This window comes from Vespa crabro, chromosome 12 (genome assembly GCF_910589235.1).
Source record: "Vespa crabro chromosome 12, iyVesCrab1.2, whole genome shotgun sequence".
Taxonomy (NCBI): Eukaryota; Metazoa; Arthropoda; class Insecta; order Hymenoptera; family Vespidae; genus Vespa; species Vespa crabro.
The window spans coordinates 3800215-3826302 of record NC_060966.1 but is presented as its reverse complement, the minus strand read 5'-3'; the positions used below and the strand labels follow the sequence as shown (position 1 = coordinate 3826302).

At 31.8% G+C, this 26088-nt stretch overlaps 1 protein-coding gene across 1 annotated transcript in view; it reads right to left on the bottom strand.

The window, feature by feature from the left end:
* LOC124428351 (homeobox protein araucan-like) overlaps window positions 1-20948 on the bottom strand; it is a 136624-nt gene extending 115676 nt beyond the window's left edge. The window contains exon 1 of the mRNA XM_046972293.1: window positions 20623-20948. Coding sequence (XP_046828249.1) covers window positions 20623-20733 — 111 coding nt within the window. The 5' untranslated portion in view covers window positions 20734-20948. The remainder of the gene's footprint in view (window positions 1-20622) is intronic.
* Window positions 20949-26088: the final 5140 nt, after the last annotated feature.

Sequence of the window (26088 nt, the reverse complement as noted above, 5' to 3'; positions counted from 1 at the left end):
GTAAAACCGCCATATTACGTCACGCTAAGAAACGTAGAAGTAGTAGTTGCAGTAGTAGTAGGTAGTAGTAGTAGTAGTAGTTGTGGTGATAGTGATAGTAGTGGTAGTAGGTGGGTAACTCTCCGTGTACGTTGCGTTCTTATTTCTTTTTCTTTTTCTTTTTCTTTTTTTTTTTTTCTTTTTCTTTTCTTGGTTTACTTTTCTCTGCCCTTCAACATCGTATACAACGACGTATTCTTTCATCCAAAAGTTTCTTATATTATATTATATTTTATCATTCGATAATAACGTACGATATTTGATAATGCAATATATTGAGATATTAATGTAACCCTGAGATTTGTTCAAACAATAATAATAATAATAATAATAATAATAATAATAATAATAATAATAATAGTAATAATAATTCGTAGTTATATTAATTTTAATATATTTGCGTTTATTTTTCTTCTTCTTTTTTTTTTTCTTTTTTTTCTTTTCTTTTTTTCCTTGTTTTGTTCTCCCTTTCGACGTATTATTTACGTCTCACTCGTTCATCTCAAAATTTCTTTTCATTTCATTTTCATTTATATTTCATGACAATACGCTAGTACATAGATTTTTGTATTTTTCTCGTTTCTTTCTTTTTTTCTTTCTTCTTTTTTTCTTTTTTTTCTTTTCTTTTCTTTTCTTTTCTTTGCTCTTCGTACTCATCTCGTCGTATGAAATATTTCTTTAATCGTTCAGTCTTTAATCCAAATCAGATAGAATTGAGAGAAATTAGAAAAGGAAAAGAGAAAAAAAAAGAAATAATAATAATAATAATAATAATAATAATAATAATAATAATTCTAAATCAAATCGCGTTTTGAATTATTAATCCGACGATTTACTCATCGAGTTAAATCCTTCTCTATAATGAACATTGATAAATTATTTTGATATTTTAATATTATCCAAATTTTTTTACGCTTTGATAATCCTTGCTGTAAAATCTCTTTCTCTCTCTCTCTCTCTCTCTCTCTCTCTATCTATCTCTCTCTTTTTCTCAGGAAATTTATATCTCGTTGAAAATAACATAATAAATTAAATAATAATAATAATAAATTAAAGAAGAAAAAGGAAAACAAAACAAAACAAAGAAAAAGAAAAAGAAAAAAATCATTTATGAAGAAGAAGAAGAAGAAGAAGAAGAAGAAGAAGAAGACGAAGAAGAAGAAGAAGAAGAAGAAGAAGAAGAAGAAGAAGAAGAAAGAACGTATTGGTATATGCCGTTATTAAGTAATTATCTGTAACTAACTCCTAACTCCCTTCGGTTATGTATACTCGCGATACCATAAACGTTCGCTGAAGATTTAAAAAAAGGGGAAAAAAAATAGAGGAAAAAAAAAAGAGGAAAACGAAAAAAGAAAGGGAACAAAAAAAATAAATAGAAAAAGGAAAAAGAGAAAGAAAATGAAGGAAGAGCAAGAAGAAGGAAAAAAGGAAAGAAAAGAAAAGAAAAGAAAAGAAAAGAAAAGAAAAAAAGAACGAGGAAAAAAAAGGAGACAGACAGACAGACCGAGTAAGAAAGAGAGAGAGAGAGAGAGAGAGAGAGAGAGAGAGAGAAAGAGATAGGTAGGTAGTATAAAAAAAAGAAGAAGGAAAGTAAAAAAGAAAAAAAAAAAAGAACTAAAAAGTTAGGTTGGTACAGCGAGAGAAGAACGGAGCTGGCGCGAACGAAAATATCCGGAAAAAGAGGCGAGTAAAAGTCGAATTAAAGGTACGACTTGTAACTGGAATCTCTCTATCTCTATCTCTCTTACTCATTTTTCTCCCTCTCTCTCTCTCTCTCTCTCTCTCTCTCTCTCTCTCTCTCTCTCCTGTACATTAAGAAAATCTTTAGAAGTAGAAAAGGATAGGAATGTTGGATGAATGCTTGGCAATCTGTTTTCAACGTGGGATAACTCCGGTTGCCCTTCTTCCTTTTCCTGATTCCAATCCCCCTTCTTTTCATACTCTCTCTCTCTCTCTCTCTCTCCCCCTCTCTCTCTCTCTCCTTCACTCATTCACTTTCTATCTATATCTACCTATCTATCTATCTATCTATCTATCTATATATATATATATATATATATATATATATATATATATATATCTTTTTTCTCCTTCTTTCATAGCTCCTCTACTCTGCTCTTTCGTTCTTCCCGCTTTCCGTAACACCTCCGCCCCTTTCGGTTAGCCCCGACCGCTGAAGCACGGCTTGGTAACTCCCACCGACGCTATCGTCGCCGCTACCGGGCGTAAAAAGCACATCCGAATTGAATCATTGCTGAATAAGCGGGAAAGTGCTTGCTTGCTTGCCTCGAGGAAGGAAACCGAGTAAGGCACCTACCAACTACCACTACTTTCTTCCCCTTTCTCTGAGGGCTGACGGTTTCTCTGACTACTCTTTCCTTTTCTTTTCTTTCTTTTTTCTTTCTTTCTCTCTCTCTCTCTCTCTCTCTCTCTCTTTCTTTTTTTTTGTTCGTCTTTCTTCTCTCCTTTTCTCTTCTTCTTTCTTCTTTTTATTTTTTTTTTTTTTTTTTTTTTTTTTTTTTTTTGTTACGTTCGCGTGCTTTGCTCCGAGCGAGGTATTCTCTCTTCGTTTGACGATCGACGTCAACGAACTCCTATGTACCTACCTGCACATGATGTATATATATATATATATATATATGGGTTTGTGTGTGTGTGTGTATATGTGGATCTATACTGTATCCGTAATATAGAATCTGGGATATATAAGTTATTTATTTTTTTCAATAATTAATTGTACCGTTCACAAGACAAATCGATCGACTCGATCTTGACTACATTTTTTTTCTTTGTAATGATAAAAAAAAAAAAAAAAAAAAAAAAAAAAAAGAAAAGAAAAAGAATAATATATTTGTGTTCAATTGACAAAATTTCTTTTTGATCAACTAATAGAATATAATTTATTTCAATAATAACGATTGTTCCATAAGACTTATTCATAATGTATGATTTGTTTTATAATGTTGTTAGATCAATCCTACGTTAGATGAAATCCAGCGCTTCAATACATAATAGAACGTTTATTTGAGATTTATATTTTAAAGGGAATTTTTAAAAATGAAAAAAAATAAGAAAATAGAAAAAGGTTTTTATATTATTTCATCGGATTTCTCCAATTTTTGTTTTTTACAGAGTTAATCGATTTGACAAATGAGCGAATCTCAATCGGTATTTATCGAACATGATAGCGAGATTCATTTAATATTTGTATACGTCGATGTTTTGTATTAAAATTGAATATTGACTGAGATCTAATCATAATATGTTTGTATATTTTCTTATGAAAAAAAAAAAAAAAAATATATATATATATATATATATATATATATATATTACAATCGAGATAGTATAAAATTTTGTATAAAAAATTGCAATCGTACATTATGAAATGTTAGATAATTGAAACGAAATTTTGATAAAGATTGTTTGTTTCGTACATGCGTTTTGGAGTAATATCAAACATTTCGAAATTGTTTTAATTTCGAAAATGATTTAAGACAAAATTGATCGAACGAAAAATCTCTATTTTAAAGATTTGTTTAAATATTAGTTTGTTGAGGAATTTAATATATTTTATACAATAATTTTAACCGATTGAAAAAAAATTCATTCATCACGTTGTTGCAAAATCAAATGACTTGATCAAAAAAACAAATGATTTAGTAATTATCATATCTAATTTGAGCTTAATTAAATAATCTCTAATCATTGAATCTAAACGTTTCAATAAAACTATTTTCCCGTACGATGATATTCCAATTATATAAAAAAAATTCATCGTAAATTCGTCGTTTATACTATGCATTCTATTGAATTCGACAATATCGATAGTATTTTTCTTTGTAAAAACAAAATTAATTCATACTTTATTGCATAACAATATATTTTTACTTTTAATAATTTTATAATATTCAATAAATAAAAATATATCTTTTAAATTAAGAATTCTCTCTAATAATAAATTATCATTTCTATAATCATAAAAAAGAAGAGATCTCAAATCGATCAATTTTACATATTTGACAATTCTAATGCATTAAAACATGAATATACAATAACAATACATCGTTATACAATAAACAATAATATTTATATATATATATATATATATATATAAACAATGCACATTATATATATAAAAAAAAATAAAAAATAAAAAAAATTAATGCACATTACTATACCGATATAATACATTAATATGTTATATATTATAAATCTCGATTTTACAGTTTCAAAATTAATATTAAAATATCAAAAAGAATAAGAGAAAAAAAAATTAGTTAAGTATATCGGTACGATCTCTTATTTCTTTAAAATGTTAATTCTATTCGAACATGATTCCGCCATGGAATCGAGTTCGAAATAAGATACGAGAGAGTGAGAGAGAGAGAGAGAGAGAGAGAGAGCGAAACAGAGAGAAAGCGGAAGAGAGAGAGAGAGAGAGAGAGAGGAGAAATCGGTATCCTTTCGGATCGTTAAATCCTTAATGTCTATGTTACGTCAAGTTTGGAAACGCACGCTGCGAACATGCGTCTTCGCCGCAGCGAAATAATTTATATTGCGACGGGCGCGATCTCACGCTACTCGCCGCCTTATCGAAGCTCGTTCGTCGCGCCGCCCACGCATTCGTTCGTTCCAACAGCGCGATGGCTACGAAAAGACCGCCATGAAAATTAGCGGAACGACTCGACCATGACTCTGTCTTCAACAGACTAAAAAGAGAGAGAGAGTGAGAGAGAGAGAGAGAGAGAGAGAGAGAGAGAGAAAAGAGATAACGAAGACTAACGAAGATTCTTTTTTATTTTATTTTAGAATTACTCCCTATCTTCGTAATTGTACGATTTAAATAAATTTTGAAGCAACGCTTAAACGAAGGATACAGCGAATTATAACATCGTCTATCTTTATCTATCTATATGTATAACTTGTTGGAATTTTTTTTCTGGTTTCTCTCTCTCTCTTTCTCTCTTTCTCTCTCTCTCTCTCTGTCCCTCTCTCTCTTTCTCTTTTTTTTTTCCGTCTATCCCCTTTCGCCAATGCGAAGGATTTAGCAGCAAATTTAATTCCGATTTTCTGAAAGAGATTACGTACATATCTTGTATATACGTTCGATTTAAAAATGAAATTTTCAAGCGAGAGACTGAACAACGTCGAAGGAAGTTAATTAATTTATTGATATTCGAATCTTTTTATGCGCATAAACTTCTTTCTTTTTTTTTTTCCTTTTCATGTTTTCTATTTTATTTTATTTTTTTTTTTTTTTTGTTTTTTTTCTTTTGTTTCGCTTTCAATCCTCTTTCTTTCTTTCTTTGTTCAAACGAATAATCCGGTCGAATCTTTTTCTATTACACGTATTTTCTCAAATAGATATTCGTCCCCCACGATCGAACGAAATATAAAAATAATAAATTTAAAAAAGTTGATCCTCGATTCCGATCTTTCGATCCTTTTAAATACGCAAAACTTTTTATTGTTGTAATTTTCTTTTCTTCTTGTTTTTTTTTCTTTGTTCTTTTTCTTTTTGCAAACTTCGAATAATCGAACGGAATATTTTAATACGATTTTCTTGGGGGTGGGATGGCGAAGGAGGGGGCCGGGAGGGAAGAAGAAAAAAAATTACGCCTACTAAATTACGAAGGAAATTGTGAATTAATTATCGGTTTCAATCTTTTTATTCGTAAAACATTTCTTTTCTTTTTTTTTTTTTTCAAACTCTCTTTTTTTTGAAGTTAAAAGTCGAACGGAAAAAATTCTATTTGTGATTTTTCAAAAACGATACGTCTACGATTTAAAAATAATAAAAAATAAATTTTAAACGAAATCGCGAACGACGTTGCTAATTAATTATTAATATTGGAATTTTTTTATACGCTAAAAATATCTTTTTTTTTCTTCAATTTTCTATATTTATTTATTTATTTTTTTTCTTTTTTTTTTTTTTTTTTTGGAAAGAAACATCCACGATCGTTCGAACGAAATAAATTTCGAACGAAGGTGCGAACGAAGTTTAGAATTAATTATCGATTTCAATCTTTTTATACGCAAAACATTTCTTTTTCTCTTTTTTTCTTTTTTTCTTCTTCGTAAATTTAAAAGTCGTACGGAAAATATTTTATTCCTGATTTTCCGAAAAAGATACGTCCATGATTTCCCTAATATTGAAATATATTATTTTAAGCGCGTGTATACGAAGGAAGTAGTGAATTAATTGTCGATTCTAATCTTCACATGCATGACTTGTTTTAATTTTCCTTTTTTCCAACTTAAGAACATTGTATATTAATTTTATTTTAATTATATTTTAATTTTATGGAAAAGATTTAATTTCTGTTCGAATTAAAAATATTTGCGTGCGTAAACGAAGTTAAACATTTTTCATTTCATAAAATTAACGATAGAACGAAATTACTGATTCAAATGTGATTGAAAATATCTATACTACATCTAATATAATTAATTTCTTTTTTTTTTTTTTTATGTTTCTTTTTTTTTGTATTTTTTCCTTTTTATATAAATTTAACAATAAATAAGAAGAACAAATTGAAACCACTTTTCTATAAAACTAAAGAATTCTGAAAAATTGAATGAAACTTTTTTCTATAATATTAAATACGAAAAAAAAAAAAAGAAAAATGGAGAAAAACAATAATTATAGACAAAACAGAAAACAAATTTAAATACTAATCTTATTTGAAGACGAAAATGTTTATGAATACGAGCAAAAGAGATATTATGATATTAATTTTATAAAAAAAAAAATAAAAAAATAAAAAAAAAATCATTTATCCTTCATTCGAACTTACGACATTCGTGTACATGTACGAAATTATATATTTTTTCTTTTTCTTTTTCTTTTTTTTTTTCTTTTTTTTATAAAGATTTAACAATTTAACATTATTTAGTTCTAATTTTATGAAAATTCTTTTAAAAATCGTATCCATAATTGAATGGAATCTATTTGGGCAATTTCGCAAATGTGTACGTAATTGAAAGTACAAAATAAAACGTTTTCTTTTTTATATCTTCCTATTTTTTTTTTTTTTTTTTTTTTTTTTTATTAATTAACACTCCATTTACCTTTCGTATATATGAATGGTAAGGTGAATGAAAAACAAAAAAAAATGTTAGAAAAGAAAAAAAGAAAGAAAGAAAGAGAGAGAAAGATAATTCTCACATTTAAAGAGAGAGAGAGAGAGAGAGAGAGAGAGAGAGAGACAGGAATCAAAAGGAAAGGAAAGAAAAAAATCCTCCCCCCCTCAAAAAAAAAAGAAATAAAAATAAAAATAGAATCCTTTCAACTTAACATTCCCCGTTAACAATTTTTAATATCGATCATCAATACGTTCGCATGATCGTTGTTATTGATCACATTATTACTGTTACAATCAGCGTACCGTTAGAAAGCGGAAATGATCGTGAACGATATTCATCGATATAACTGGAATTAAAAAAATCAATCTCGATCGAGCGTCGTTCCTTTCAAGAAATCATATTTCTCTGATAGGGCTGATTAACGCTATCGGATCTATCTTTTTAAAGAACAAATATTGTATCACGTTTATGTTTATCCTTATATCATAGATCGATCGAATACATTATACTCTCTCTCTCTCTCTCTCTCTCTCTCTCTCTCTCTCTCTCTCTCGCTTTTTATTCTTATCTTTATCTTACATAGATAAATAAATATCTGATTCGATGATGGAACGTTAAGTGTCGTAAAATTGAGAAACGTGTCTGTATTATTATTACGAGTCGAACGATACTTTCAAAGAAAAAGAAAGAAAGAGACAGCAAGAGAAAGAGAAAGAGAGAGAGAGAGAGAGAGAGAGAGAGAGAGAGGAAGAAGTAATTTTGTAAAAGCATAGTTTTCATCATGCACGTGTGCATTCAGCAATGTGACACGGGATGCACGTGTCCTAACGTTTATATCGAGGGTGAGAGAAAAGGACAGAATGAGAGTGAGAGAGAGAAAGAGAACGGATTTTACTGTGTGTCGAAAGGAAGGGATCGTTGCTAGAACGTTTTCGTCCTGAAAGGGACAAGTGCGTAATGCGACAAGTGCGTATCCTGGACTAACGACGAAAGTGCGGGACACGATGCTCCCCCTCTTCAATCGTGTGAACCTTGCAATCCGTCTCTCTTCTCTCTCTCTCTCTCTCTTTCTCATCTCTTTTGAAAAAGACGATATCATCGAGCGAAACACTCGAGAGAAGGACGTTATGTCCCTGACGATGTTACTTTTCTCTCTCTCTCTCTCTCTCTCTCTCTCTCTCTTTCTTTCTTTTTCTTTCTCTCTCTCTCTCTCTCTCTCTCTCTCTCTCTGTCTCTCTTTCTTTCTCACTATGGGAGACTTCTCTGCGTGGGATGGTTAGATTGTGGGAAGATTAGTATCAAGCGATACGAAAGAAATTTTAAGTTGTCCCGAGAAAACGTTACGTTCCTATCGTTTCAATACGTCACGAGTGATCTATGATCATTTTTATTCGATGATTCTGAAAAAAAAAAAACAAAGGGTGTAAGTGGTAGAGTGACAAGGTAGGGCAAGGGATTAATGGAAAATATAATAAATATATATAAAAAAAAAAAAAAGTATTGTTTGTTTAAACCTCGATAAATAATAATTATACTTTCTTATAGTATGTATCTATACATCTATTTAGTTTACATGTATATTATTGATAACGTTTTATAACGTACATACATATATACATACATACACACATATGTGTAAGTGTACATGTATGTATATACGTGAGTAATGATACAAGCACAATCTTATGACTATTAATGAATGAATTAGATAATAATCTAATAGATTAATAATTAATGAATTAGATATATTTATTACGTGTGTATGTAATTATTTTTAAAAGGAAAAAATAATAAATATATACTTTGGATTAAAGATTACGACAATTCATGATAGATTGAAAATGCGAATGCGTATGAGCATAAAAAGAACAGATATTAGATAAAAGATGAAAGATTCGGCCGTATGTGTGTATGTGTGTGTATGTATCACGAGGCAAGTTGATCCGTGTAATAGCGTTAAGGAAGTTCGTAGTATATTGACATCGGAAAAAAAGGTAGTCGTCAATTTGACAAATAACGATATACAATCGAAAGGAAACGTAGAAATGAAAAGAAAAATCGAAGAAGTAAATAGTCAATCCAGAAGAATAGCCTTGAAGATAGAAATGCGCTTTAAAGAGCAACGTCGGAGAAGTTAGCCGATCGAGAGAATAGTAGTCTGTCCTTGAAGAGAAGAAACGCGCAGAACAAGAAGGATAACCAAAAGACGAACGAAGAAAACATGCTCTGTCCTTGAGGAAAAAAGTACGCAAAAGAGCAACGTAAGAAAGACGGTAAGAAGAAAGCATAGTCTGTCCTTGAGATCAAATAGGCTAGAGTACGTACGTATGTATGTATGTATATACTGGAAATAAGTAGGGGGATGAGAAAACGACAAGGTAAGAAAGGGACCAAAGGATCGGAGAGTTTTGAGTTAGAACGACGAAGACAGAAATAACATGGCGAGTCTTGAACAGATCTACGAGCAGAGTCAAGTTGGAGCAGGATTAAATTGAGTGCTAAGTCGACCAACGGGGATTGTAACTTCAGAGATACATCGGTAATAAGTTCTGAATAACGTGGCGTGTCGTGAGTAGAGCCTCACTGGAAGAGACATTCGAGTAAAAGAGCAACGCGTGAACGAGTATCGAGTATGGTTCTGAGTGAACCAGCCAGGTCACATAGTAAAGTATTAAGAATTAAGTCTGGAGAAGTTCAGTTAGAAAGTTAAGTCTGGAGAAGTACGGTTAGAAAGTTAAGTCTGGAGAAGTACGGTTAAAAAGTTAAGTCTGGAGAAGTACGATTAAAACGTTAAGTCTGGAGAAGTACAGTTAAAAAGTTAAGTTTGGAGAAGTACAATTAAAGAGTTAAGTCTGGAGAAGTACAATTAAAGAGTTAAGTCTGGAGAAGTACAATTGAAGAGTTAAGTCTGGAGAAGTACAATTAAAGAGTTAAGTCTGGAGAAGTACAATTGAAGAGTTAAGTCTGGAGAAGTACAATTGAAGAGTTAAGTCTGGAGAAGTACAATTGAAGAGTTAAGTCTGGAGAAGTACAATTAAAAAAAGAGTTAAACTCGTAATAGAACAAAGTTCGTCTGAGATGTATATTTTAGCTTTAGTATTTTAGTTGGTAATACTTTCTTTGTTATCTTTTGTTAATAAAAACTTTGTTACTGAAAGAGTAGCGCGTAAAGTTCTATCTTACACATAACATAACAAAAATTAACATTACAAAAATTACATCTATATATATAAATTTTTTTTAACTATATTTACTCTACAAATTTTGTAAAAATGTGTACTAATTCATTATTTATAAAAAAAATTAGTTAATAAACCCCGAATCTCATTGAAGATTTATTTCAAATTGATCAGTATACGAACACTTTTTACACTCATTGTATATATTTCTATACTCATTATACATATATATATATAAAAAAAAAAAAAAAGGAATAATAAATAATAATTCATACGGTAGCAATTGATTAATGCGTCTATGGATAATTTGAAACGTTTGAAGAAAGAGTCGAAGATCACTCTTTCTGTTTTCGTTCGAATATCGAAAATCCTTTATCTTTCTTTTTTTTTTTTTTTTTTTTGTCTTTTCTTCTTTAAAGAAGTACGTATTAAAAAGTACGATTTCAGTGGATAATATTTTTCTTTCTCTTTATTTCTTTCTTTTTTTTTTTTTTTTTTTTGAAATCACGATCATCACCATTCAGCGCCATTCCGTCTGATCGCAAAATTCTCAACGTTATCATTCTTTATATATCTCAATCAATGAATATAAAATGTAAATACTATAGTAAATAAGATATGAGTATTTCTATTGAGAATCTCACGTCGTTTAACGTACGATACCATACATGCATACATACATACATACATACATACATACATACATACATACATACATACATATAGTTACCTACCTCTAAGAAACATAACTTATCTTATCTGTATTTATGTATTTAATTAACCTCAAAACGGTAATCTCGCGATCGGATATATAACTCTCTTAGAGATTGCTCGATCCAAAGAAATTAATAATAAACTTACAAATTACCTACTCTACTATATGTATAAATAAATAAATAAATAAATAAATAAATATATATATATATATATATATATATATAAAATTTAATATTTCCTTTCCTTCTCATCTTCTTTTTAATCAGCTAACGTCAAACTTTCCATATACACGACGTTTCGTTAAATCGTGTAAGTGTCTCATCGTGTACTTACTTATTTATACAAGATTCCCGTACAGGTAACGTGTATGGGAATTGAGACATAAAATTCTGTCATTACGAAGATTGCCATCGCTTATTAAAGTTCTCCATCGGACCGTTAGCAGCAAGAAGACCATTGATATGGACGACCATGGGATATATAAACACGAGCATCTGCCTTGGCAATCATAAACAATATTTTTTTTTTCTTTCTGTTTTTTTCTTTCCCTTTTTTTTCTCTCTCTCTCTCTCTCTCTCTTTCTCTCTTTTCCTTTCTTTTTTATATCTATCGAAGCAACTTAACCGAGCTTAACGATTACGCCAGATTTTCCCTTGGATTATAATAATTTAATGAATCGTAGAACTCGATCATTATTCCCCTCCCCCTCCCTCCCCCTCTCCATTTCCCAACCCCTCACCATCTGATCATCGTCACGACTATCGTCATCCTTTTTCTTCCGGCTTATTTGATAAAATTATTTAACACTGATAATAGAAACGATACGATATTTCCATGATTTTCGTTTGATAATATGGAAAATAAAAGAAAAAAACAAAAAAACAAACAAAAAATTAACACACACTTATCGAGGATATCATTGTGATTTTGTATTATCATAATTGGGACAATGTATCTTATGGAATGATAAAAATCAATTGATGTATAAGATGATCGTAGATCATTAAAAATAATCAATGAAATTCAAATTAATTATTTGACTTTTTTCCCTAGTTTAGTATCCTACCTTTTTATTATTATTATTATTATTATTATTATTATTATTATTATTATTATTATTATTATTATTATTATTATTGTATTCATTGTTGTTATTGTTGTTCGTTGTTATTGTACGAACGAATAGAAAATGATGATAATTATTAAAAAAGAAAATTATGAAAATGTTTTGATAAATCGAGTTAACGTTTTCTGTTCGGTGGCAGCAGGAGCCCTTTTTGGCCAATTAATACGACGCGGTGATGATGAGATCGAGCGGCACGAAACGATAAAGGAATTATAAACCGACGATGCGGCCTGCAGCTGGTAGATCGAAAGCTTCAGTGAGCGAACGAACGAGCGAACGAGTGAGTGAGTGAGTGAGTGAGTGAGTGAGTGAGTGAGTGAGTGAGTGAGTGAGTGAGTGAGTGAGTGAACGACCGAGTAAGAAAGAGAGAGAGAGAGAGAGAGAGAGAGAGAGAGGGAGAGAGAGAAAACGAAAAAGGTGCGACGCTACTCATGGGACACTTTGGAACGTCGAGATTAGTATCCGGATAAGGAGGTGCTGCTTCTTCGAAAGAGCTCAGGATTCCAAGAGTGGTCTTAGAGCAAACTGATACCGAATGAACAGAAATGTACGAGAGGGTTTGTAAGAGAAAGAGAGAGAGAGAGAGAGAGAGAGAGAGAGAGAGAGAGAGAGAGAAAGTTAGAGACCGGAAGTGGAAGATACGAGCGAGAGAACTTGTAGAGGGACGGACCCGAAATGAGCCTTCGAGACAAGTCGAGAAGCGAACGGGCACAGGTGTACCGCCCTTTAATTATCGCTGCCTAATAAATTCCTCGAGAAAGCTCGTTTAACGGGCAAGACTCTCGAATCTGAACTCGAATCGAGAGAGATAGAGATAGATAGATGGAGAGAAAGATATATATATATATATATATATATATATATATATATATATATATATAGAGAGAGAGAGAGAGAGAGAGAGAGAGAAAGAGAGAGCAGGTTATATATAATATACTTTACATCCGATCGAAAAAAAAGGGAGAGAGATAGAGAAAGAGAAAGAGAAAAGAGAAGAATAAGATAATAACAATTGATTGATAATGGTAAAATAAGAAAAAAAAAAATATATATATATATATATATCTTTAGACGATTTGAAAATGATTTTAATTGGAATAATCGAGTATGATAAGAAATCGGTATAATGATTAAATTACGTTCTTTTCGTGTTATCGAATGTTTGTTTGATTTTAATTATTTGCACAATTTAATTAATAAAGAAAAACATAATAAAGATTGATTGATAATAGTAAAAATATTATATATTATGTAGATATATTATGTATATATATCGTTAGACAATTTAAAAATGATTTTAATTGAAATAATTGAGTGTGATAGAAAATCAGTATAATGATTAAATTACGTTCTTTTCGTGTTATCGAATGTTTGTTTGATTTTAATTATTTGCACAATTTAATTACTAATTTAAGAAAAACATAATAATGATTGATTGATAATATTAAAAAAAAAAAGATATATTATGTATATATATCGTTAGACAATTTGCAAATGATTTTAATTGGAATAATCGAGTGTGATAGAAAATCGGTATAATGATTAGGTTACGTTCTTTTGATGTTATCGAACGTTCGATTTTAATTATTTCCACGGTTTAATTAATAATTCTAACTCAACAGTTGAAACTCCGACGATAAACTAAACGATTGAAATATGAAAAATGATCGTATGTCGTACGTTAGCTTCTGACGTTAGACGAAGAGTAATGATGTCATATTCTAAGATAACGATTGAGGGAATGACATTATAGAACATAATCATATAACTGCGAATAATAGTATAATTAATAATATTAATAATAATAATATTAATAATAATAATATTCATGATAATATTATTTGTAAATAAGTAGATTAGAAAAATTGAAGGAGTGGAAAGATTCTAATTCCGTCAAAGTACAACGATTATGTTAAATTAGTTGGAATTATCATCGTATAATATATTTTAACGTTGCACGACATAAGTGCGACATTTTTTTCTTACGTAAAAATAAAAAAAAATTAAAACGAGAAATTATAACCATAACAAATATTAAAACAAATGTGATTTTGACGAATCTAGAAATAAAACGAACGTTTTATAATTGTTATATGAATTTATAGAAATAAATAACACGAAATAAGAATTCTGATAAAATAAGCGAGATAAAAATGTAACATTATAATTATAATTCTCTAATGAATTTTAACGTGTCAAACGTCAAATTACTTTTATTTGATTTTAATTCATCAAACGTACGTCACGGAAAATATTATTGAAAATCGATCCGATGATTTTCATTTATTCTATATGCAATCCTTCGATTAATCGCGGAATCTAATAAATTCTAACGTGTAAAATATTATTACTGTTATATGACATTAGAAACATATTAAATAAATATTATTTTATAATTTGCGAATATCTAAAAAAAAGAAAAAAAAAATTGAAAAAGATAAAATAAATAAATTAATTCCATCATTTCGTAATTCTATGTAAGATAGATTCTATCATCTAATTACCGTTATCTAATAAATTCTAACGCGTAAGACCTCGTGGCATAAGAAAAAAAAAAAAAAAAAAAAAAAAGAAAATAAGGAAAAAAACAAAACCAGATATAAGTATCGTTTTTTAATTTGCAATTAATTGACTTGGAAAATATATTAGAAAATCGATTCCACGACATAGTAAATTTTATACGCGACCCTTCAATTACCGCGATCTAAGAAAATTCTAACATGTTAGACGTCACGATGTATTATCAAACGTAGGAAAATAAAAAAAAAAATTAGATACCATTTTATAATTTGAAAATATCTTAATAATTCTTGGAAAAAGATCGAAATAATAAAAACACGGATTCAACAAATCATTGATTATTATTATTTAAAAAATTCTAATGCGTCAAATGTTATCGCGTTTGTTATCCGACGTAAGAAAAAAAAAAAAAAAGAGAAAAAAAGAAAAAAATATAAAATAAGGAAAAAGAGGAAGAAAACGAATACGTACTGTCGTGATGCGTCGTTTAATATATGTTTGCAATTAAATGAATTAGTAAATATAGTATAAAATTGATCCAACGATTTCATAAATCTTACATCCTTTAATTATCTCAAACATAACAAATAAAATTTCAAAATTCTCGTCGTATTAGACATAATTTAATATAAATTCGAAGGCGTAAGACGTCGTGGCATATGAAAAAAAAAAGAAAAGAAAAAAAAGAAAACAATAAATAAATAAATAAATAAATAAAAACAAAAACAAAAAAAAAGCAAAACCGGATAGAAGTATCGGGGATAAAGAAGGAAAACGATATTTTACGATTTGCAAATGTCTATAAAATTTTTAACGAGTGAAAAATCGCGTCTTTTATTGTCCGACCTGTATAAAAAAGGAAACGAAAAAAACGAAACAAAAAAAGAAAAAAAAAAAAAAAGAAAAAAAAGAAAAAAAAGAAAAAAGAAAAAAACGAAAACAAAAAGAAAAGAAAAAAAAAACCCCGCAGAATAGAATAGAAAATCGAATCAATACGTACGTACGTATCGTTGTATATCGTTTAATATATTTGCAATTAAATGAGTTGGCAAATATATTAGAAAATCGGATCCCACGAGAGTTCGCAAATTCAATGCGAGTACGATGACGCGTCGCGCGTTCCCGATGCCTGTTGGTACGTTAGAAAATCGTCTTTAAGATAAGCAATTCGGAAGCACGACGTAAGCCATCGTTATCCTGCAAATCGGTCGAGTTCTCTCACGGTTCTACTACGTGCCCGGAGCACTTACGCGAGCCACATCCTCTTATTTTCTTTTCTTCTTATTTCTTCCCCCGTGGCAGATACGTCGTCCCTTTTCGGTGCGAATAATCGAACCCCACTTTACCCTACCACCCCCTTTCACGGATGCACGATGGAATGTCGCGCGTGTGCAAATAGGGCCCTCCTACGAGGAAGCTGTGTGACCCAAAGAATAAGAAAGAGAGAGAGAGAGAGAGAGAGAGAGAGAGAGAGAGAGAAAGAGAGAGAAAAGGAAGGATCTTGTACGAGAAAGGAATACAAAAATACAAGAGAGCCGACTCCTCGATCGGCCATCGAACGTGTTACCTATGCACGAGTAATAAGCACGAGATATTCCCACACAACACGAACTGGCCCGAACTGGCCCTCCGTGGGAAACTCATACGTGAGTAGACCTAACGCACACTCTCTTTCTTCCTCTCTCTCTCTCTCTCTCTCTCTCTCACACACACACACATACACACACACACACTCTCTCTCTCCCTCTTCTTTCTCTTTTTTTGGGGAAAAAAGGAAAAAATATCATAAAAAGATAATCGCCATTTTTTCTCCCTCCTACTCTCTCACTCTCACTCTCTCTCTCACTCTCACTCTCTCTCTCTCTCTATTTCTATCTCTCTCTCATTCTCTTTCTCTTTCTCGCGCGTAAGTACTTTTATCAGGCAATTACGATTTGACGAACGATCTCGTATTCCAACAATTTTCCTCTTATTACTCTTTAGTTCGAGGAAAAAGAAGAAGAAGAAGAAAAAGAGAGGGAGATAAATAGATAAATAGATAGATAGAGATAGAGAGAGAGAGAGAGAGAGAGAGAGAGAGAGAGAGTGAGAGAGAGAGGGAAAAAAAAGAAACGAAAGAGGAAAGAAAAAAAAAGGAGGGATAAAGAGTAAGATAAACGTTTCTCGATGGATCGAGAGAACGCGGCGAGAAGTATACGTCGGGCTATTGGTAATTCGTTCCTCGTAGGTACTGTTGACAGATTTATAAGTCGACTACCGAGTTACGAGACGTTGACACTTCTCGAAGAGAGAGAGAGAGAGAGAGAGAGATGGATAGTCAGAGACAGAGAGACAGATAGATAGAGAGATAAAGAGAGAGAGAGAGAGAGAGAGAGAGAGAGAGAGAGAGAACTCGGAAAGAAATTCTTTTCCCTCCCGGCGAATGCTTTTATATACAATACTAAGAGTTTTCAATTCGCGCGCACAGGTGTCCGTTCGTTTCTGCTTGTATTCGTGCGTGCTTGCATGCGTGTTTGCTTGCGTGTTTGCTTACCTGCCTGCCTGCCTACCTGCCTGTCTGCCTATCTGCCTGCCTGCTTGCCTGCCTGCCTGCTTGCCTGCCTGCCTGACTGCCTGCCTGCCTGCCTGCCTGCTTGCGTGCGTGCGTGAGTGCCTTCGTACCTTTTACTTCTTTTTTTATTAATTAATTAATTAGTTAATTAATTAATTAATTAATTAATTTATTCATTTATTTATTTTGTTCGTTTGTTTCTTTTTCCTTTCTTTCTTTCTTTCTTTCTCTATCTCTCTCGCTTTCTTTCTCTCTCTTCTCGATTCATAAACACGTAAAGGATTTAACAACGGCAATAAAAAGAAGAAGATGAAGAAGAAGAAGAAGAAGAAGAAGGAAGAAGAAGGAAGAAGAAGAAGAATGATTGGTGTCCATAAGCAAGCAGCTGATCGCGTTGCCGCAACACATTATTGCGGCACCATTATCTTACGTACGAAGGAATTAACGTCGATATTGGGGTGTCTTGGAAAGCAGATAGATATAAAAAGAACGAGAATGAGAACGCGAACGAGATCGAGATCGAGAGAGAGAGAGAGAGAGAGAGAGAGAGAGAGAGAGAGAGAAATTTGCGAGAAGGTTAAAATATCGAGAACGAATCTGAGCGCGAAGCAAGCAGGTGCAAGCAAAAGCAGGTAGGTTATACCTAGAAGCGGCCCTACGAATCATGATCGGTGTGTGTAGGGTTCGATAAAAAAAAAAAAAAAAAAAAGAAAAAAAAAAGAACAAAAAAGAGAAGAAACAAAAGGAAAGAAAAAAAAATGGGTGGATGGGGTTGGATGGATGGGGTAGGGTACGATAAAGTGGGATGAGATTGGGTGGGATGGGATAAGGGGCCTTGAGAAGGAGTTAGGGTATTTCGCGAAGGCTGCACGCGCCCGATGCCATCGATATCTTCTTCCTTAAACTTTCTTTATCCCACTCATTCATGCGCACCGACTAAATACCTATAATTTCTTATGTGATTACAGGGCACCATAACTAACGCCCTACCTTTTGGATACCTTCGATATATCCTCTCTCTTTCTCCCTCTATCTCATTCTATCTCTATCTCTATCTCTATCTCTATCTCTCTTTCTCTATCGTCATCTGTAACTCGTTATACGGGACTTACAAGATTGAAATGAAACCAGTTCTTGATCCTTCGACAATTCTTTTTTCTATTCTCCCTCTTTCTCTCTCTCTTTCTTTTTTTTCTTACATACACATTGTAATAATCCGTCTCTCTCTCTCTCTCTCTCTCTCTCTCTCTCTCTTCGTTTCCATTCTGTTTGTTTGTTTGTTTGTCCTTCTTTCTTTCTTTCTGTTCATAATACATTTATCCATTCATCTCTTTCTTATTTCGAATAGAACATTGTATACGTATAAAGCACATCTAAATCTTACACCCTCTGTCGATCAACGTTTAATGATAGTGTTTTATGGTATGATCATTATCGATTCGTTTGCTTGAACAAACAGAGAGAAATATAGAACCGAATCGATATGGCCAGCTGCTCTTTGTTATTACGGACCAATCAAAATTTTAAGGAATTAGAGAAAGATATACGGATTTATTATTATAACTATAGACAGATAATTATATCGCATCTATTTTCTATAATGATCGAAAAATAAAATTCTTTTTTCTTTTGGAATACACACATATATATATATATGTGTATGTGTGTATATTGTTATCGTATAACTATATCGAGTATAAGAACGAATATATTTATCCTAAAGAGTGATTATGATATCGTATGAATTTAATGAAAGTCATTCGAGCATAATCGAAAGGTCATAATCGTTTGTAATCTCTTTGAACATTATTTATACACGTATGTATATTTATCTCTTGTGCGTCGTGTTACGAGAACGTGTGAAACATTTACAGTATTTAAGAAAAAAAAAAAAAAACAAAAAAGGAAAACGAAAGAAAAGAAAAGTGAAACAGGATAATAGAAGAAGAAGAAGAAGAAAAATCTGATCTATCTGACGAATAAATTTACTATCGATTTATTCGTAAATCTTTTGATTCGTTGAATAATTAAGATAAATGAAAAAAAAATTTTTCGATTGGCTAAGACACGTAAATTAAATACTATATCGTGATATTCTTTAACGCAAATGAAAAATGTGCAAATAATTTTTAACTAGTTACGTACGTGTATGCGTAAGTTAGGCCACGCGCGGGAAAATTCCAATATGTTCGCGAATGCATCTAAGATATTCTAAAGTGTATTATGCTAATTAGATATTAGTCCTCGAAACGATACGAGTATTATCTTCCGCGTTGGAACGGTTTAAGTGTTTTCTCGAGTACCTACATAGATACATATATGTATATACATACATATATATATATATATATATATATATATATATATATATATATATACATATATACTGTATAACGGCTAAAGAAAAATCGTCGGCAAATTTCTTTGAAGGATAATTATATATCCACTCGTAGGTGGAAATATTGATGAACGTAAGAATATCTATGTATGTGTGTATATGTATATATATATATATATATGTGTGTGTATGTAATTTGCATGAATTCTAAGTAGCTGACGTTCATGTAAACAACGTAAGAGCAATAACAACAGAAGATTTCACCGTGAAAATGTTCCCGTCTTTCGTATCGTGAAAATGTTTGTATTAGATCGAAATGAAATAAAATGAAAACGATCGTAGAGTTATCATTACTTATATTTCTTATGACGTAATCGATTTTTTCTAACGATAGATAAAGAAGAAAAAGAAGAGAGAAAAAAAGAAAGAAAGAAAGAAAGAAAGAAAAAAAAATCTCCAAATACGAAAGACGCGTCATAATTAAATTATATATGTATATATACATATGTGTGCGTGTGTGCGTATGTATAAGAAGCGTTTTAATTCATCTGATGAACGTTTAAATCACATTTAATTCGAACGGAATAATATCTAATTCATCATTTTATTATGATAATCGATTTGATCAGAGATCAGACAGATCTTTTCCAAATTATTTATATACCTTTTTTTTTTTATTTTCGATTGTACAACACGATTTTAAATATAACGACGAGAATGATCGACGAGGAGCATAGTCAATGATAACGTAGAAAATATAAAACAAAAATATTTCAATAGGATAAATTGACGAAGAGTAATATTCAAAATTTAATAAATTTTGAAACAATTTATTTATTTATTTATTTATTTATTTTTTTTTTTTTTTTGAACAGATACAGCGATCAGTTTGAAATTGAAACGATCTATTAAAATCGTCAATTATGACAAATCGAATTATCAAATGGGATCTTGGAAATAATCATAATCAAGGGAAGGGATTGGGGAGAAGTAAAAAAAAAAAAAAACAACAACAACAACAACAAGAAAAGATAAGATAAGATATGAAAGATGGACTCACCTCCTGTTGCTGAATGAGGAAGTCTGGTTGAGGTGGTGGTGGAGCTGGTTCCGAGGGGGAGACTTCCTGAAGGAGACCCACGTGCTCCCAACAATCTTCTGATATGTCCATGATGCGTTCCTCTTCTTATCTCTCTCTCTCTATCTCTCTCTCTTTCTCTTTCTTTCTGTCTATCTGTCTATCTATCTTTCTCTCTCTCTCTCTCTCTCTCTCTCTCTCTCTCTCTCTCTCTTTTCTTCACAGAGAAAACGATATATTGGAAACGACAAAGAAACACGTCCTTTTATTATTATTATTATTTTTTTTTTTTTTTTTAATCCGTGACACCTCCCGTAGCAGATCCTACCTTCCTTATCCCCCACCCACCTACCCACCCACTCTTTTCAATCTTCACACAGTCACTAAAAAACAAAACAAAAAAAAAAGAAGAAAAAAAAACGAAATAAACGAAACCCCGTCCCCTGAAAAAAATCCCCAAAAAAAAGAAGAAAAAGAAAAAAAAAAGGAAAAGAAACGAAAATGAAGAAACTTCTTCGGGAATGACGATGATCACACTCGCGGCTCGCGCGCACGCGATTATATCCGAAAGATCGTATCGTACCGTACCGTACCGTACCGTATCGTATCGTATCGTATCCGTAATCGTCGTCCGCGAAACGATGTAATCTGACCGATGTAACTCACGAGATTCACCGTGAAAGGAGGATAGAACAAGAGAGCAAAAAAAAAGAACAATAAAGAAAAATAAACAAATGAATGAACGAACGAACGAATGGAAAAAGAACACAAGGATTAAAATGGAGAGAAAAATGGAAACTAATTAAAAAGGACAATTTCTCACGCGTCCGGGATAAATTTATATTCTTCTTCTTGTACTTCTTCTTTTACTTTTTCTTCTTCCTCTTTTTCTTCTACCTTTTCTTCCTTTTCTTCTTCCTCTTCTTCTTTTTCTTCTTCTTCTTCTTCTTCTTCGTAGTTTTATTATTATCGATACGATTATATATTATATTAACGAGTTTAAGGATAATTCGCGAATTGGTCAGGAAGTAATAACAAGGATACTATTGGTACCGATGGTAATAGTTTAAAGGAAATAGTTTAAACGTGTCAATTACGAAAAGAACGAAGACTACGACGATTACGACAACGACTACAACAACGACAACGACGACAACGTCAACGACAACGACGACAGCGGCGGTGGCAACGACGACGACGACGACGACGACGGCGGCGGCGGCGGCGGCGGAGGCGGCGGCGGCGGTGGCGACGGCGGTGGCGGCGGCGGCGTTAGCAGCGGCGGTTGCGGCGACGACGACGACGACGACCACGACGACGACGACGACGACGACGACGACGGCGTCGAGGACGGCGACGACGGCCGTCGGTGGTGGTCAGTCGGCGTGGAATGAAGTTGGCCCGCGGGTTAGGTTGGGTAAGCCGAGCCGGAGTTGCAGCATCAGAGAGAGAGAGAGAGAGAGAGAGAGAGAGAGAGGGGGAGAAAGAGGGAGAGAGAGAGAGAGAAGAGGAGAGGGATCGTGAGAGGGTCGAGGTGCGACGGAGGGGAAGGGGAAACGAGAGAGACAGAGAGAGAGAGAGAGAGAGATTGAGAGAGTGAGTGAGAAAGAGAAGAGGAAGGGTGGGAGGAAGGGAGGGATCGTATGTGCGAGTGTGATAGAGGAAAGGGTGGGGAAGAGAGATCGAGAGAGAGAGAGAGAGAGAGAGAGAGAGAGAGTGAGAGTGAGAGGCGTAAGGCGTAAGTCTGCCCTAGTCGCTCGCTTAACCGTGCAGGAGGTGGCGCCAATATAACCCCTTCCCTCCCCCACCCTCCGCACTCGACAAAGAGCTTGCGTATAATACCTGTATGGGGGCCCTCTCTCGCTAACCTGTACACACGCCAAGCCTATCGGACTACCGTCGTATTGCGGAATCCGTGCCGATAGAGATACCTAATCCAAGTTCGATCTTTTCTGGTTTTTCTTCCTTTTCTTTCCTTTTCTTTCCTCCTTCTTTTCTTTCGTTTCTTTCCTCTTTTCCTTTTTTCTTCTTTTTCGTTTTGCTTCTATTTTTTTCTTTATTGTTATTGCTGTTGTTGTTGTTATTGTTGTTGTTGTTGTTGTTGTTGTTGTTGTTGTTCGATCTTTTCCTTTCGTTTTGCTTCTATTTTTTTCTTTATTGTTGTTGCTGTTGTTGTCGTTGTCGTTGTCGTTGTCGTTGTCGTCATCGTTGTTGTTGTTGTTGTTTTTGTTGTTGTTGGTCGGTCTTTCCATTTTTCTTTTCTTTTCTTATCTTCTCTTTTTTTTTTCTCTTTGTTGCTGTTGTTATTGTTGTTTGCTTTTCTTTTTTCCTCTCTCTCTCTCTCTCTCTCTCTCTCTCTCTCTCTCTCTTTTTCTTTCTCTCTTTTTCTTTCTCTCTTTTTTTTTTCTTTTACATCGTTAAGGTCATCGTCTTTTTAGATTATTCTTTCTTCTTCTTCTTCTTCTTCATTTCTTTTTTTATTTCTCTCTTTTCTTCTTTTACGTGTGTTTATTATGTATATGTGTGTGTGTGTGTGTGTGTGTGTGTAGATTTATTAAAATTAATCGAAAAAAAATTGTTTCCTTAATATTCTCTAAAATTATATCTTAACGTTGATATTCAATATATATTATGAGACGTAATGTGATCTTAGGGAAAAATATTATAATAAAAAAAATCGAATGAATATTTCAAATGGAATGATAACGTTTTGTGATAAGGATCGAATAAAAGTTTGTTTCCTTTTCATTTCAGTTTTTTTTTTTTTTTTTTTTTTTTTTTTTATAACAAACGTATCACACTCTTTTACAAAGTTTAATATCACTTTATTTGATAATATTCTTTCGGATTCAATGTTTTCAAAGAAATTGATCGATTTTAAATTATTAGATAAATCTATTATATTCAAAATGATAGAATCTATTATAAGGATCGAATAAAACTTTCTTAATTCTATTCTTTTTCCCGTTTATATCGAAGGTCATACACTCGTTACGAACTTTAAGATCGTTACATTCGAAAATATTTCTTGGAATTCGAAATTTTACGAGGAAAAAAAAAATCAATGATCCTTTTCCTTTTATTTTTTTTTTCCTCTCCATTTTTACATGCGCTTTCTAATAATTACACGGTCTTAATATTTTCTAAGTCGCGTTGATACTATGTTCAGATTAAAATACATTATGAGTTTCACATAAGAAATAATCATCGTGAAATATTTCTTGTATAAAAGTTTGAAAAAAGAAGAAAAAAAAAAAAAGAAAAACAGAAAAAAACATATAACACGCTACTTTGATACGAAATGATAACGATGATAAGGAAATTTGTCATTTTAATTTTCTAACACGTATTTATATTTATTTTATTTTATTTTGTTTCATTCGAAAATTGTTTATTATCGCTTTCAAGATATCCAACAATTTGTGATTATGATATTGATCTATTAATTATGATCGCATGTATAAATTTATTTCGATCCTTTTTCTCACGTTATAATGATCCATCATGATTATCTTTTTCTTTTCCAATATATGCCAATAAAATGTTATAATAATTGAAGAATTTGATACTTTCTAAATTACGTTGATTCAAAATTTAGATATTAATAATATTTCGTATTAATTTAAGTTTTATTGAAATATACATCACACATACACACACACACACACACACACACAAACAACACACACAGGTATTTCTTATAAAGATCGAATAAAATTTCGATTTGTAATAATTAAAAATGAATTTTGTTTTTCTTTTTTTTTTATATTTAACATTGATTTTGAATATTATATTATTTGCATAATTTGTTAAAATTAAAGAATTCGCATCGCCACAGATGATCAATCTTATTTCTTTGTTATCTTACGATCCTTTTAGATTATCTTTGATTATTTTGTCCTTCTTTTTCGTCTTTTCTTTTTCTTTTTATAATCTTACGTGTTCTCGTAAAAATTCCAAACTTTCTAAATTTCACATTGGTTCAATGTTTATGCAAAAAATCCTATATGTTTTTGTACGAATTAAATTGGAATTCAATGAAACGCCATTTGTTCTATAAATTTCAGATAAATTTTTGACTTTTAACGAATTAAAAGTTAACGAATAATAATATATTTTTCGTCAATAATTAACGAATTTCGAACATTTTGTCAAAACGAAGAATTTATTTTTAATAATATATTATTTTTCGAAAAATATATTTCTATTAATCAATCCATTGATCTATTAATTTTCAAATATTTCAACTTTGCTATTGTCGATATAAAATCATCACTTGTTATAACGATCTAATTAGAAGATTAATCTTCGATTACTATATTTCATCTTATCTGTTCATCTAACAATTCGAATGTTCAATAATTAATAAAATTATTAATAATTAATAATTAATAAAACGTTCAATAATTAATAAAATGCAAATAGACTATATATGTATATTTCATGAAAGTTAAACTAATAAAATCAAAATATCGACGATAATTTCATATATCAAATGAAATAACAACTTTTATAAAAAGTTCATCGAGAATTTTTCTCGCCGATATTTGAAATTCTAATTTCAAATAATAATATCTTTCTATTATTTTCATAATATCCTATAAATTTCTACGAATTGACAATTATTCCCTGATATAAATCAAATCATCAAGTAATAATGTCGTCATATAAAAATCGAACTTAGAGAATACCTTAGAAAGATAACGAAATTGATATAAATATATATCAATTAAAATTAATAAGATAAGAATGAGAGTTCTAGATGATATCTAAAGTAAAGATAATTTAAGAGATCGACGAAAGAAGAAGAAGAGAGAGAGAGAGAGAAAGATAGAGAAAGAAAGAGAGAGAGAGAGAGAGAGAGAGAGAAAGAAAGAGAAAGAAAGAGAGAGAGAGAGAGAGAGAGAAAGATAGAGAAAGAAAGAGAGAGAGAGAGAGAGAGAGAGATATCGATAGAAGTGAATAAACCTGATGAAAAGTCTCAGCAACGTGGGCGGCCCTCGTATATCCCTCCTTTCTCTCTCTCTCTCTCTCTCTCTCTCTCTCTCTTTTTCTTTCTCTTTCTTTCAGAAAGTCTCCCACACATAGAGGTAATCGGTCTCTATCGACGCTCTGACGTCGTGTACGGAGGAAACGAGAAAAGGTGGATGCGACGCAACGCCCTTTCGACGAACGACGAGCCAACCCGATGACCCGAGAACGACTTTTTCCTCTTTTTTTCGCATGTACCCGAACTCTGCAACCTATCTCTCTTTCTCTCTCTTTCTCTCTCTCTCTCTCTCTCTCTTTCTTTTTTTATCTTACGAAAAATTGTTGAACCGTCTCTTTCTATCACTCTCTTTTCTTTCCCTTTCTTCTCTTTTCTTTTCTATCTATTCTTATTTTCACGCGTGCTCGAAATCTCAACTTGTCTCTCTCTCTCTCTCTCTCTCTCTCTCTCTCTCTCTC